Source organism: Beta vulgaris, chromosome 6, assembly GCF_026745355.1.
Source record: "Beta vulgaris subsp. vulgaris cultivar EL10 chromosome 6, EL10.2, whole genome shotgun sequence".
Classification (NCBI taxonomy): domain Eukaryota; kingdom Viridiplantae; phylum Streptophyta; class Magnoliopsida; order Caryophyllales; family Amaranthaceae; genus Beta; species Beta vulgaris.
In genome coordinates, this window is record NC_079207.1 from 20,390,185 (window position 1) to 20,404,080 (window position 13,896).

The following is a 13,896-nucleotide window of genomic DNA, read 5'->3' on the forward strand; positions in this document are numbered from 1 at the left end:
TTATTATTCGATAAACTCTATTATAGAAACCAAACTATTCCACTTTATTAATATTCAACGATTGAACCATATACACAAAAATTTCCACTTTATTTGAGTATAAGCTTTCTTCTACCTTATATTTGCTTCTCTCAATACTATATTTGGATAATGATGAACATATAACTAAAAAAACCAACGAAATATTAATTTAATAAAAACATACAAAAAATTTCAAATGTCTATTTGAATCAAAAAATTTGTTACATTGATGTATAACTAATTGAGAAAAAAACGCTAATATGACACACACGTATAACGTGTAAAAAATGCTAGTAGGTATTTGTAAAATTTAAGTGTAGATGTTCCATATATAATAATCACTATACATGGTAAAAAAAAAATTAATGTTGAATAGAATATTCAAGTAAGAAAGATAAAAAAATACAAAAGTTCATTGACCAAAAAGGAATAGAGATTACATGAATGTTTAAGGGAGATAACTTCCTATAAAATGGAACTTCCAATGAAATTAAATTTCCAAGTATACCAAACAACCACATAAAGTAACAATCCGTTTTGAGTGGACCCGATTGACATTAAAAATACTATGCACCAGGCCCAGACAGGTGCCCCGCTACAAAGTAGTCACTCTCACTTCCCAAGATACGTGATTTTCTCTCTCTTCAATAAGATTCTCTTGCTCTAAAATTTTAACAAAAACAGTTGTTCGTTGTTCAGAACAGACTTACACTATATCATGTTAAAACATACTATATCCTATCAAAATACACTATCATGACAACACTATAACGATCGATTATGATAATTTTGTGTAATATACAAATAGACTACACTATATCATTTCAAAATACACTATATCATGTCAAAACACACTATCATGCCAAAAAATACAGCAAAACACTATCATGTCAAAACAAGCTATATCATTTCAAAATACACTATATCATGTCAGTATACACTATATCATGCAAAAACACTTGTGTCAAAAAGTTCAGCAAAACACTATCATGTCAAAATACACTATGTTAATTTAAAATACACTATATTATTTCAAAATACACTATATCATTTCAAAATACACTATTAGGAAAGAGAAGTTATCAGACGAGAGAGAAAGAGTGGAAGATTGAACGTGGCCAAGAGAAAGTTATAATCATTACAACTCACGTGAGATGGATCAGATGCACACTAAGTTAGTGTGCACCAGGTTCATATTAGTGTTTTAAAAAAGTAAAACCTTTTTTTTTTACAATAGAAAAATAATTAAAAGCTATATAGATCGAAATTTTGAGGCTGCTAAATTATGAGCCTCTTGCACAATTGATCTTGCAACTTTACATACAAGAATTAGGGAAGAACTTAAGCTTGGTGTCTTATGTCCTTTAATTGGCTTTTTAGATGTTTATCCCCATTTTCTGAATTGTTGAGCAGGTAGACAATGTTCAAAGAGTTTGTCCAGGTATTAGTAGTCCTTCATATGGAGTAATTCAGTGAACATAAAAATTCACAACCCTCTTATTATTGAATTTTCATTAATTAATAATACATTAAAACATTATTTTTATCTCATTTCTCCCTACATCTATTCCTCAAATATTATCACCCTTCATCTCCTATTCCCTCGAATATTCTTTACACCCACAAATCTTTTTATTTTATTTTTCAATGGCCAATCTTGATCACCCTTTTACCCTAATGCAATCATATAGATTGGAATTAAGGGCTAGGGAAAAGATTGATCAAACTAATTAAAATATTCTTTTCTAGACAAAGGGTCCTGCAATTTGATGGCAATCACGTTGATCGACTTATACTTTAACCCCACATGACAAAATAATAACAACATACAACCAAATGCTTATATGAAAAAGAAAAGAAAAAGATATAAAGAAAGAGGAAAAAGCAAAAGGCAATACAATAGCATGACTCATATTTTAACACATTATCATTCTCCATCATGAATCATGATTATCCTTAACAACCTACATATTAGATTGATCAACATATATAAAGACACATTCTCTTTCCTCATTTGCTCTTCACCACTCTAAAATTTTAGGCAAAAGCAATGGGGAAAACACGGGGGAAAAAATTGCAAGCATTTTGTGTAAATAGAATTAGGCCACTTGTTAAGGTTCCCGTGCAAAACAAATTAGGTAGTAATTCACCATATTATAGTGTTAAAAAATCTGATCAGAATAATCAAGTTGAAGGGAACAATTATGCCAAAATTGAGGAAGATTCTGAGAAATTGAAGACAAGTGATCAAGGGAGGAAAATCATGGTGGTGGTTGATTCAAGTGTTGAGGCCAAAGTTGCACTTCAATGGGCACTCACTCATACCGTTCAGAGTCATGACTCTATCATTCTTCTCTATGTAGCTAAGCTCACAACCAAGATAGGTTTGTATACTACTATTAAGAAAAAATTTATTTAATGAAACATCTTTTTTCTTGAGATATAACTAAGAAGCTACAAAAAACTAGGCTATATTTGTCTTTTCTCATATCTAGTAATAAAGTTTTATCAATATATAATATTGAAATATGGAAGTAGTTCTAAGGATGATTTCAACGAGATAACTTAGCTTTAATTAGAAACATAAAATATAATGCCTTCAATCACAAATAATATATTTGAACGATCGATATATTAACTAATTCAGATTAAAGGACTACTCCTATGTTTTAGTAAAATAAATACTTCCTCCGTCTTTTTAAATGCAACAAAAATACTTTTTTTACTATTCATATTTATCACTTTGACTAAGATTTGTGATTTGTACATAATGAAAAACATAGTCAAGTGTAATCTTATTAGATTCGTGACGTGACATACTTTAATAATATGTAATTTTTATAATTTTTATTTCTATGTAATAATAAAAATTTGTGGTCAAAGTAATACCATAAAAGGTGTAAACTGCAATTATTGCATTTAAAAGGAAACGTAGGAAATGATACATTTGTTTTTGAATGTTGGTAAAAAAAATGATATATTAGAGTTTGATTGCATATAATATGAAAATCTCACTTATGTGCTAATTGATGGATGATATGAAAATTCCACTAATGTGGCTCTTCCTTGATGTTTTGTTGTGATCTTAACAAGGCTTTCCAAGTAGCCTTAATAACCATATCGATATTACAGAAAAGGAAGAGTCAAGGAAAAAGATGTCTCCAAAGATTTATGAGCTACTACACTCTATGAAGAAGACATGCCAGTCTAAGATGCCAGAGGTGAGTTATCTTTACATAACCAGGCAAACTAGCAATCCCTTAAAATTCTTAAGCAATATAACGCTAATATCTTTCTATACAATACAAAAACTCGTAAGCTAACTAGCTACATGTCTAATCAACGATTAAGCTACGACTAAAATGTTAATAAAATCAGTGTAAGTTAATTAGAGCTACAACATTATTAGTTGTAGTAGCTTGCTACTTTAATTTTTTGTATTTGTTCAACTTTATGAATCAAGTACCTTTTTTTTTTTTTATGTGTATCCTCCTTTTTGTGTAAGCGTCATGATGTTTTATTTTGATGGTAATGAAACTTGTAGGTAGAAGTGGAGGTAAAGATGGCAGAAGGAAAAGAAAAAGGACCCACCATAATAGAAGAGGCAAGGAAACAAGAAGTGTCTTTACTAGTGTTGGGTCAAAAGAAGCAGTCAACAACATGGCGATTGCTACTAATGTGGGCAAGTAACAAGGTTGCGACAGGCGTGGGTGGCGGTGGTGTCGGGGTGGTGGAGTATTGCATACAACATGCAACTTGTATGGCACTAGCTGTACGACGGAAGAGTAAAAGAGTAGGAGGATATTTAATCACAACTAAGCGTCATAAAGACTTTTGGCTCTTAGCTTAGTTGTAATGGACAACTTGTGCCTTTTTCTTTGTATACTTGTGGAGTGTTTCATCTCATAAGTTTACCCATTTGTTAATACTTCGTACATCTAAAGGTAAGAATATGTGTCCCGTCAACGTACGTAATTTAATGTATTTATGACGAATATATAATGTCCATAATCCAATCAATGAAACAATTACTATCATATTGGCCTAGCTTAGAGTTTAGGGCATAAAAAAGATCCAAACTATTAATTTTTATTACTATTCAATATCTATAACTATTTTATGCACTGTTTGGGACCTGTGCATAGAGGTGGGCATGGGCTGGCCGGGGCTGTTCACGAGCTCGGCCCGCGGGCTTGAGTAAATGGCGGGCCGGCCCGGGCCGGGCATGAAATTTTAAAAATTTGTCCACGGCCCGGCCTAGGCCCACGGGTCCGCCGGCCGAGCTTGTGCTTCCCGCGGGCCGGCCCATGTTTTATGTTGTATTTTTGACAGTTTTATGGTAAAAAACAAAGAAAAGGAGTGTTCTGCCCGCGGGCCAGCCCACACGGGCTCGTGCCGGTGCGGGCCGAAAATAAAATTTCTTGACCGTGACAGGCGGGCCGGCCCACGTAGCGGACAACGGGTCGGACCAGGCCTCGAGCAGGCTCGGGCCGGGCTGGGTCCAAATCGTGTTGGGCCGGGCCGACCCACGTGCCGGCCCGGCCCATGCCCACCTCTACCTGTGCACGACATTCCAACTAGTTATCTCATCGTTAACTCAACTGAGGTTAACTACACCAAAAAAAAAGTAAATTAAATTCAAAAGTAATCGCTGGAATATTTGGAACTTTCAGTTCCTAAATTACAGTTCCAAAATATCAGCTATAAAAACAAACAAAAAGAAACAGGGGAATTCATCTTATGTCCCAAAAAATATTAACAATCCAAAAAAACAAAAAAGAAGCAAAACTCCATTGCAGCTTCTTCAATCAACAATCATCAACACCCTTAAATTGAAAGTAATCACAACACCAATCTGCAATCAACATGTATTTCAATGAGGTCCTCTGTGATTGTGGCAAAAAAGCAAATAAAAGAGTTTCTAAAATAGTGAGAAATCCTTTCATGAGGTTCTATATTTGTGAAAATTATGAAATAAGATGCGGTTGGCACTTTGAGTAGATTGACAGACCTTATCCTCTTGAATTAATGGATGAAATAGGGACTTTCATTAGGAGCAAGATGGACGTAGAAGATCAAAATGGAAGACATTAGCAAGAAGTTCATGAATTGTAGGATTGTTGTGGCATTGTTAGTGATCATAATTTTCATTATGCTAATGAAAATGTGATATTGTGTAATGAAGGGAATGAAAATGCTTAGATTGTAGTAGCCTTAGAATAATTGTGTAGCTCGATAGTAAAATGATCCAACGGAAGTTATATTGGTTGTTCTAATTGTGTTGCTCGGGCATGACTGACTTTCATTGAACTGCAAGATTTAACCACATTAGTTTCTAGAATTTCCAACTGTGATTGAATAAAAAACATAAGTTATAGAAATTGCATTGTCGTTGAAATCCATTTTGGGTAAGAAACACCAACACCTGTATTGTGTATAGGGACTGTTGTATGTGATTGTTGGGTTGGTGGAGTAGCACTTGTATTCTAAGCTTGGTTGCTTGCTTGCTTAGGTGCCTTAGGTGCTGCTGGAACAAACTCTTTCAAAGGAGTAGGCACTTACTCTTGTTATGTCCCTCCTCTCTACAATTGTTGCACCTCATTGTAACCCCATTCTTGGATAATCTTGTACCAACTATCTCCCCAACAGATGGCTTTCTCTTCGTAGTAACCATGTTATGTAGCTTTTTCACAGTAGGTGCAAGTATTGGGTTATAGGTTGATTAAAGCCACTCTTGTGGTCCATTCAATGGCTCTAATGGAAACAAGTATACATTTAGATCGATATGTGTCTTTTGAGAAGTAGTGTGATACATAGTGCTAAGGTAATTCCTTTACTTTCCCTATTGCAGCTATTGCATAGTTGCGAGGCACTCCCCTGAGTTGCTAAGCATTGCAGCTACATGTTTTATCAAGCATGCTCACCACATACCTAGTTTGTGTTAACCCTTCCCTAACCCCTTATGAAAAGTGACCATCCCAAAATGCTAGCCAAGTTCTTACATCCATCTTTGACTTCTCCAGCTTAGTTTTGATATATGGCAAATCTGAATTTCTTTCTTAGATATGAAGTCCATTTTTTGGTGAAGCCTCTCCATCAACCCTTCTATAATATCCTCAAACATTGTGATTATTGGATTATGCCTGGATGACAAAATATATGAATTGAAAACCTCATTCATATGGTTGTCAATAGAGTCGCGATAAGGATTGGTTATGAAGTAAGCTCTGGTTCTTTTGGTTTCTCTTCCTTAAATCAGTTGTTGCCTCCTTGAAAATGTCAGCAGAGAATGTCATATTCTTCTCAAACTCATCTTTAGTGGTGCTTTTGGCAATTATCCAAAAGCCTCTTCTATACCGCACACAACACTAAATACCTACCTAAAATTGCAGTCCACATGTCTAGCACAACATCTAGTATCTGCTCTGGGCCATAAAAGAGATACATCTTTTAGGAGGCCTTTTTGTTGATCAGACATAATATTGTAGCCAAAACCATCATTTGTTTCAAGATAATCATCCAAAAATTGCAAAAACCAGTTATAGCTTTCAGTGTCCTCCACTTCAACACAAGTCCAAGCTATTGGAAACATTTGATTGTTTCCATCACTACCAACTGCAACGAGAAGTTTTCCCACAAAAGGTCCTTTTAAGAAATAGTCATCAATACCAAAAAAAGGCTTACATCCAGCTAGAAAACCCTTTTTGTTAGCATCAAAGAAAATGTACAATCTCTCAAATATACCACTATTGAGCTTGAACTTGATATTATTTCTATAGTTGGACTTCTTAATCTCTGCAACATATATGTAAAGTAAACCATCTTGCTCCTTGTACTCACCAAGTATGAGTGATTGGGCCTTATTTCTTGCCTTCAATGCAAGCCATAATGAAGCTTTCACTCCTTTTTCAGCCCATAGTGTGTCAACTATTTCCTGACAGTTCATATAAGGGTTGATCTTGAGCTTTTGTTGGTACTCTTTTTTAAGCCCAAAGCGTGTCAACTATTTTTTCGCACTTCATATAAGGGTTGATCTTGAACTTGTACTAGGAAAATGTGAACAAGTAGGCATGTTAGATCAGAAATTGTAGTCCTGATTCCTGAAGGCATTGTGCTGATAGAACTGCTAATCTATTCAGTACTTATGCCTAATGGTTTCATGCAACAGAGAGAAGTTAGTTTAAGGGAAACAAGATGCTTAAGAAAACCAACTCCAACTTTTCTTTCCAAATGGTATGTTGGTCCTTGCCTCCTTGCTACAGGCAATGCCTTTCACTTGCAGCATTCAATGGCAAAAATGCAAGACACAACAGAATAGGCCAGCTAAAAGCTAAAATCTTGGACCTATATCAGATGCCTAAGCTGAAACTTGCAGCTAATATTAAACTTTAGTGACATAGACAGCGAGTGAGGCTGATGGTTACAATATAAACCATTTGCATCATAAATGCATCAATAAATGATTTGACACCTTAAAGTGGCAGCTTTCATGTCATCTACAACTAGACAAGTTGTACAAATCTACTCGGTCATGTAGGGTAAAGTAGCCTAAGCTTATTTCCGTCTTTTCATGTCTATTTATGACTTTATGTTATATTCTATAATTAGTACACTTTAGTTTTCAGTTGCTGATAGTTTGTGATTAATATGAAATCGGAAAAATTGACAGCACTATAGATTTTGATAACATGCTTTGCTTTCCCGTCATATGGTTATGTAGTACATATATAGGTGAAGTACAAAATGCTATTGGAACCAAAAGAAAAGGAAGAAAATCATCGATTGACAAAGATAAGAGATAAGTGGTTACCTCCTTGTTCTCTTTCATGCTCTTGGTTGAGAAGTGCTTCCTTTAGGTGTTCTTGTATCTCGCCATTATGAGCATGCACAAAATCTCCCCAATCTACAACTTCTTCTTCTCCTTGTTCCGAATCAATTTCGTTTGAGCTCCTATAATTCTCATATTCTCCCTCTAAGGTGTGTTGATATTGAATTTCTCTTACTGCATTTGCTTTCTTATCTCGTAGTTCTTTTTCTCTTATTCTGGCTTTAAGTCTCATATAAGCACCAAGTGAACCAGGAGCAAACATTGATTTCTGCTGCACCATCTTTGTATGGACACCAACATCACCCTCAATTTGTTTTGGGCCATGGGACAAGGGTCTACTCTGCACAATAGAATTACTTATGTTCAACTGAGGATTTTCCAAACCAGACGACCTTTGATTTTGATCAGATTACATTGACACTCTTTGTTATTGCTTAGTTTTCATTAAATCTAATTGAGGTTGCTTTCTACTTCGTGTTGTAAATTTCCCTTGTGATTCCTCCTCTATATGTTCATTTTTCGAGCTTGGATGACGCCTTTTCACTAGACTTGCCATTCCTATTTGAGAGTCGATTGCATTGTCTTTAAGCTGAGCAGGACTTATCTTTTGCTCTAAAATATGTAAAATGGAAAACCATATTAATTTCAGGAATGTACCAAGTTGGTTAAAAACTATAATTCACAAATTAAGTACCATCTTTTTAGATTGAGACCTCAATGTTATGCACTTTTCCCTTTTATCGTTATCACTATCTTCACTAGAGTGGATCAATAGTTGTTCACAATCTCAGCAAGTGTATACTCATCATCGTTATCCGACTTTTGATATTTTTTCTTATTATTCCATGTTCTTGTTTTTCCCTTCATTAATTGACATAGACTTAACTCCCATCTCTTGCAACTTCAATCGATTTTCCGCTATCCTCATTTGTCTGTATTTCTCATAATCTGCCATCTTATCCTACGAAAAAAGAAATATAGAATCTATGTAAACTACAAGCAAACAATAATGAGAAAATTAGTATTGTAGTGAGGGTTATTGTATAAAAAGATGTTTTTGAATTCCAAGCATGATGACAACATAGTCCATAACATAACAAAGGGAGAAAAACAGGGGCAAAGAGCTCAAATATATTACTAATACCCGAGCAAGAGTAACATAGAGTGTAATGCTAAACTGCTAATTAAGGCATTAAAGTTCCAAAGCCAATAGTACATTAAATAGTTCGAGACCACAACAGTACATTAAAGTCTTGCAAAGTATTATATTTTATATTACTATACCACAAGGAGTATTTAACTCTTGTGCACCAAAAGAAGCTAATGCAAAGTTCACGACATATGTAGTATATACAGAAACAAACTAATTGACACAATGCATGTATTTGGAGATTTCAAGACCAACTTAGTGGCAGGGGTCTGAACCGGTTATTGGAACACATAATCCTCTTATTTGAGTCACTTTGAGTCCCTTGAACATGCTAATGAATGTCAGTTGCCCTGGATGTTAACAATTGAACTTAAAACCCAATTCTGTCATTGTGGGTTACAGTTACAAGTGGTTAATCTGGATGACTCCAAATTCTTGTCAAATGATTTTGTTCTTATAGAACAATAAGAAATCCAATATTTACAACAGTTTAATTGTTTAAAGAAGACTATTTTTGCCTTCATTACATATCCACTTTTGTTTCTTCCCTATGTGGTGTCAACTTGTCTTTTCTATGATCATTGATGTCATTGTCGTAAATGTTATGGTGTTCTTTGTTACAAATGTAATTGATATACTTTAGAGAAATGATTGACATGCCACTCCTGTAATTTGTAATTGGTTAAGCATATCATTTTTAAAAAAAAAAAAAAACTTATATGCTCTACCTCAATTGTCTAGGCCCTAGCCTTAGTGTAGTCACCCCCATCAGCCTAACCACCTTGGAACCCACAAACCCACTTAACCTGCAAACCTAACATCAAAACCCTGTGACCCTCGACCTGAACCCAAAGGCTAACTAAATTTGACATTAGCTGGGATTGTTCGTGTCAAATTTTTAGAAAACAAACTCAATTATATGCAAAAGGAGATGGGTGAATTGTATGTGTAGAAATAAACGTAACTATTTGCTAACGTAAATTAACCACCTTCTATTATTTCTTTATCGGGTGATGATTTGCATGTACATGGTATTTTTAGATGCTTCTTGGGCGCCCCTTTCAAAAAACGGTAAAATTTAGAGCAACATCTAATAACATTGGTTACATTGTTTAATTGCTCATGTTATTGTTACAAGTCATGGAATTATAGCTGAACCCAGTTCTCCAATGACATTTGGTTTGATGTTTTTTTTAAAATTATTCATGTTACGTGAGCTATTACACAGCTAATGAAATGACATCAAATGTCTCTTCCCTTGTATTTTGACATCAATGCTTAAGCCTCCCCCTTTCAAAGTCGACCCTGTGGCCTCCCTCCCACCGGAGTCAGACTACATGTGGCGTATTGTGTTGATGTTTGGAGCCTTCCCTGCTGCTGTGACATACTATTGGCGTATGCAGATGCCTGAGACTGCTAGGTACACTGTCTTGGTTGCAAAGAATGCCAAGCAGGCTGCTGCTGACATGTCGAAGGTTTTGAAGGTTCAAATTGATGCCGAAGAGGAGAAGGTTAAAAAAATTGGAAAAAGTTCTAACCAATCATTCGGGTTGTTCACTGCCCAATTTGCTCGCCAGTACGACATTCGCCTCTTAGGAACAACCAGGACCTGGTTTTTACTTGACATTGTGTTCTACAGTCAAAACCTTTTCCAGAAGGACCTTTTCACCTCTATTGGATGGATTCCACCTGCAGCTGATATGAATGCTATTAGGGAGGTCTATATGATAGCGAGAGCTCAAACTCTAACTGCTCTTTGTGGAACCATCTCTGGATATTGGTTTACTGTCGCTTTCATAGACGTAATTGGACGATGGTGGATCCAAATGATGGGATTCTTTTTCATGACTGTTTTCATGCTTGCCATTGCCTTCCCTTACCATCATTTGGCAGCAAAAGGGGAATCGTATTGGGTTCATCATCATGTATGGGCTCACCTTCTTCTTTGCCAACTTTGGTCCTAATGCCACTACTTTCGTGGTGCCTGCTGAGGTCTTCCCGGCTAGGTTAAGGTCCACTTGTAATGGTATATCTGCAGCAATTGGAAAAGCTGGGGCCATCATTGGAGCCTTCGGATTTGTTTACGCGTCACAAGATTCGGATCCGGCCAAGAGAGATCACGGTTATCCAGCTGGTATTGGGAAGAAGAACTCCCTTTTTGTGCTTAACGTCATCAACTTCCTTGGTATGGTTTGCACATTATTTGTACCCGAGTCTATGGGTAAATCTATAAAGGAACTAGTTGGTGAAGTGGATGTCGATGAAGTTGAGGATGACAACCATAGGGGTTCAGCTTGATTGATACTACAATGATCTTATACTAATAATGATAGCAGATTCACTATTTTAATTATTTGATTTTTGTTCTTGAAATTTAATTTAATTTTTGTGTTAATTAATGGATTTTGGCAATGTGCCATATCGATGAGTGTGATTTAAGAGTTTAGTTGTTTTATTTGTCTTTAAATTTATTTGATATGTTATCGAGCTACTAAAACTATCTGATGATTGCAATGAAATTAAATATTTTACACGCCTTTGTGTTTCATTTCTTTAGAGCTTTAGGATTAAAGTGAGGAGAGAGAGAGATAGAAAGTTCAGAGCTTTAGGAGAAAAGTAAGGAGAGAGAAAGTATGGTTGATTGTTTTTTGGGTGTAAAGTAATGTTGAGTACGTGATTTCAGTTTTTCGGGAATTTTTTTTCTTTCAAAAAGTTGAGGGCCCTCCAAAAGAGAGGCCTTGTTCTGAGTCCCAATTTTGAACTTGCTAAGAGCTGAGCCTAAACCTAATGAAACTAAGCTAAATGAAAGGCGTGTCGCGTACTGTAACACCCCAGCCGACCCGAACCCTTCTTTATTTGACAAAGGTCGAGATTTGGGGGGGAAATCCACCTCTCGATATTTCTTGTTCAAAAGGTAGTGTTGAGAAATCCTTCGGGAAAATTGACCTCCTATAGACGTTTCGGGAAACCTGAGAAGTTTGGAGTTATCTCTGCTATGCAAGTAAAGAAATTGATTAGAAAAGGGTGTGAGCTATTCTTCTGTAGCGTGCAGGATGTGAGTAAGGAAGCTGAGTTAAAACTTAAGGATTTCCAATAGTGAACGAGTTTATGGATGTATTTCCGAGTGAGATTTCAGGTATGCCGCCTGCTAGAGATGTTGAGTTCACTATAGACTTAGTTCCTGGAATTGCACCGATATCTAAGGCACCCTATAGAATGGCACCTCCTGAGATGAGTGTGTTGAAGACGCAATTGCAAGAGCTCTTAGATAAAGGTTATATTAGGCCTAGCGCATCACTTGGGGAGCTCCTGTGTTGTTCGTGAAGAAAAAGGATGGAATCATGAGGTTATGTATCCACTATAGAGAGTTGAACAATGTTACCATCAAAAACAAGTACCCTTTGCCTAGAATAGATGACCTATTCGACCAATTGAATGGAGCAAGTGTGTTCTCAAAGATTGACTTACGTTCTGGATATCACCAATTGAGGGTAGCCGATAAGGATGTACATAAGACTGCCAGTGAATCTTCACACTTCAAGGCATGCTTCTAGTGTTGAACTATTTGAATGTTAAGCCTTCAATCTGAAACCGTTTATTTGGACAAGCTGCTTTGACTTACCTTCTCCCACTATATCTTCTTCTCCATCTTCCTCTTGTACCGGATTATACTTTTCCTGCGACTTTGTCCGACCGATTATCGCTGTTTTTCGAAGACTTATCTCAGAAACTGCTGCATGTGTTTATGATTGGTTGATCAACGCTTTGTGGCTCATCCTCCGTAGATAATGATGGTTTCTATTCTTTTTTTTTTTGAATGGGTTTGCAGCAATTTGATGGATAAGTTGAGAGGAGTGATGGTGGTTATTCTATGAGTCGGTGGTTGTGGTGGTCGTGATGGAGAGGAAGAGGACGTGGCAGTTTCATGGTTTGATCAAAGAGAGGGGAGGGAGATTGAGAAATGATTCGGTGTTTGTATAAAGTACCCCTTATAATATAAAAATTAACCCATACTTTCACTAAAAAATAACCCCTCAACATAAGAAAAAAAAACAACTATTAGCATTTGAAAAAGTAACCCATAATTTCAATAAAAGTAACCCTTGCATAAGGACAAAGTAACCCTATACTAAATTTAAAAAGTAACCCATAGTTTTAGTAAAAAGAACCCCTTATAATTACAAAAGTAACCTCTTATAATTACAAAAGTAACACCTTATAATTACAAAAAGAAACCTCTATTAACCGTAGAAGTAACCCCTTATAATTACAAAACGTAACACCATACTTTTAGTAAAATTAACCCCTTAGTATTACAAAAAGTAATCCCTAATTTCAATAAAGTACACCCTTAGCATTCAAAAAAGTAACACCTAAAAATTAGAAGAAAAAAAAACCTAGATTCAACAAAAGCAACCGACCCCTGTTATAAAAAGTAACACGGCCTCTGAAAATGAATTCAAAAGTAACCCCTGTTACGAAAAATAACCCTCTGAAAACGGATTCATGCTTGAGGTTTTTTTAGGGGATGTGGGTTTCATTGTAAGGCCCTGTTTTGACCTTTTTATTAGCTAAACACATCATTTATCCAAGATGTGACATGCCTTATACAAAAGTTTATGGGTTGAAGAAGTTAGGAAAAAGTGTTAAAAATAAGTTAACCTTTGACCGATCTTATTTTAGTAAGTTAACTATTGGATTATCCTGGAATAACCTAACTTTAATACCACTTAAGCCTTTAATAAGTTACATGACTTATGACCTATTTAACCGGTTAAAAGAAAGGAAAAAAATTCAATTTTTTACTTTGTTTATAATATCTCTCCTTCCCCGGCTAACCACCTGACGCCAACCACCACCCTAGCCACCACCCTAACCTCAACCACAACCCAACACC

General features: G+C 35.8%; 2 protein-coding genes across 3 annotated transcripts; both read left to right on the plus strand.

The window, feature by feature from the left end:
* Positions 1-1,889: 1,889 nt before the first annotated feature.
* Positions 1,890-4,022, plus strand: LOC104896123 (hypothetical protein). 2 transcript variants are annotated; one of them, XM_057395642.1, is made up of 3 exons: positions 1,890-2,405; positions 3,115-3,242; positions 3,566-4,022. In XM_057395642.1, exons 1-3 carry the CDS (start codon positions 2,072-2,074, stop codon positions 3,869-3,871), a joined length of 768 nt encoding a protein of 255 aa, XP_057251625.1. In that variant the 5' UTR covers positions 1,890-2,071; the 3' UTR covers positions 3,872-4,022. The 2 variants fall into 2 exon arrangements, with proteins under 2 accessions (XP_057251625.1, XP_010681127.2); XM_010682825.4 differs by having other exon boundaries at positions 1,894-2,405; positions 3,154-3,242.
* A 6,251-nt stretch (positions 4,023-10,273) lies between these two features.
* LOC125498833 (low affinity inorganic phosphate transporter 2-like) lies at positions 10,274-11,297 on the plus strand. Its single transcript, XM_048647125.2, is given in 2 exon segments — positions 10,274-10,885; positions 10,887-11,297. Coding segments are annotated over 2 exon segments (1,023 nt in total).
* The last annotated feature ends 2,599 nt before the right edge of the window (positions 11,298-13,896 follow it).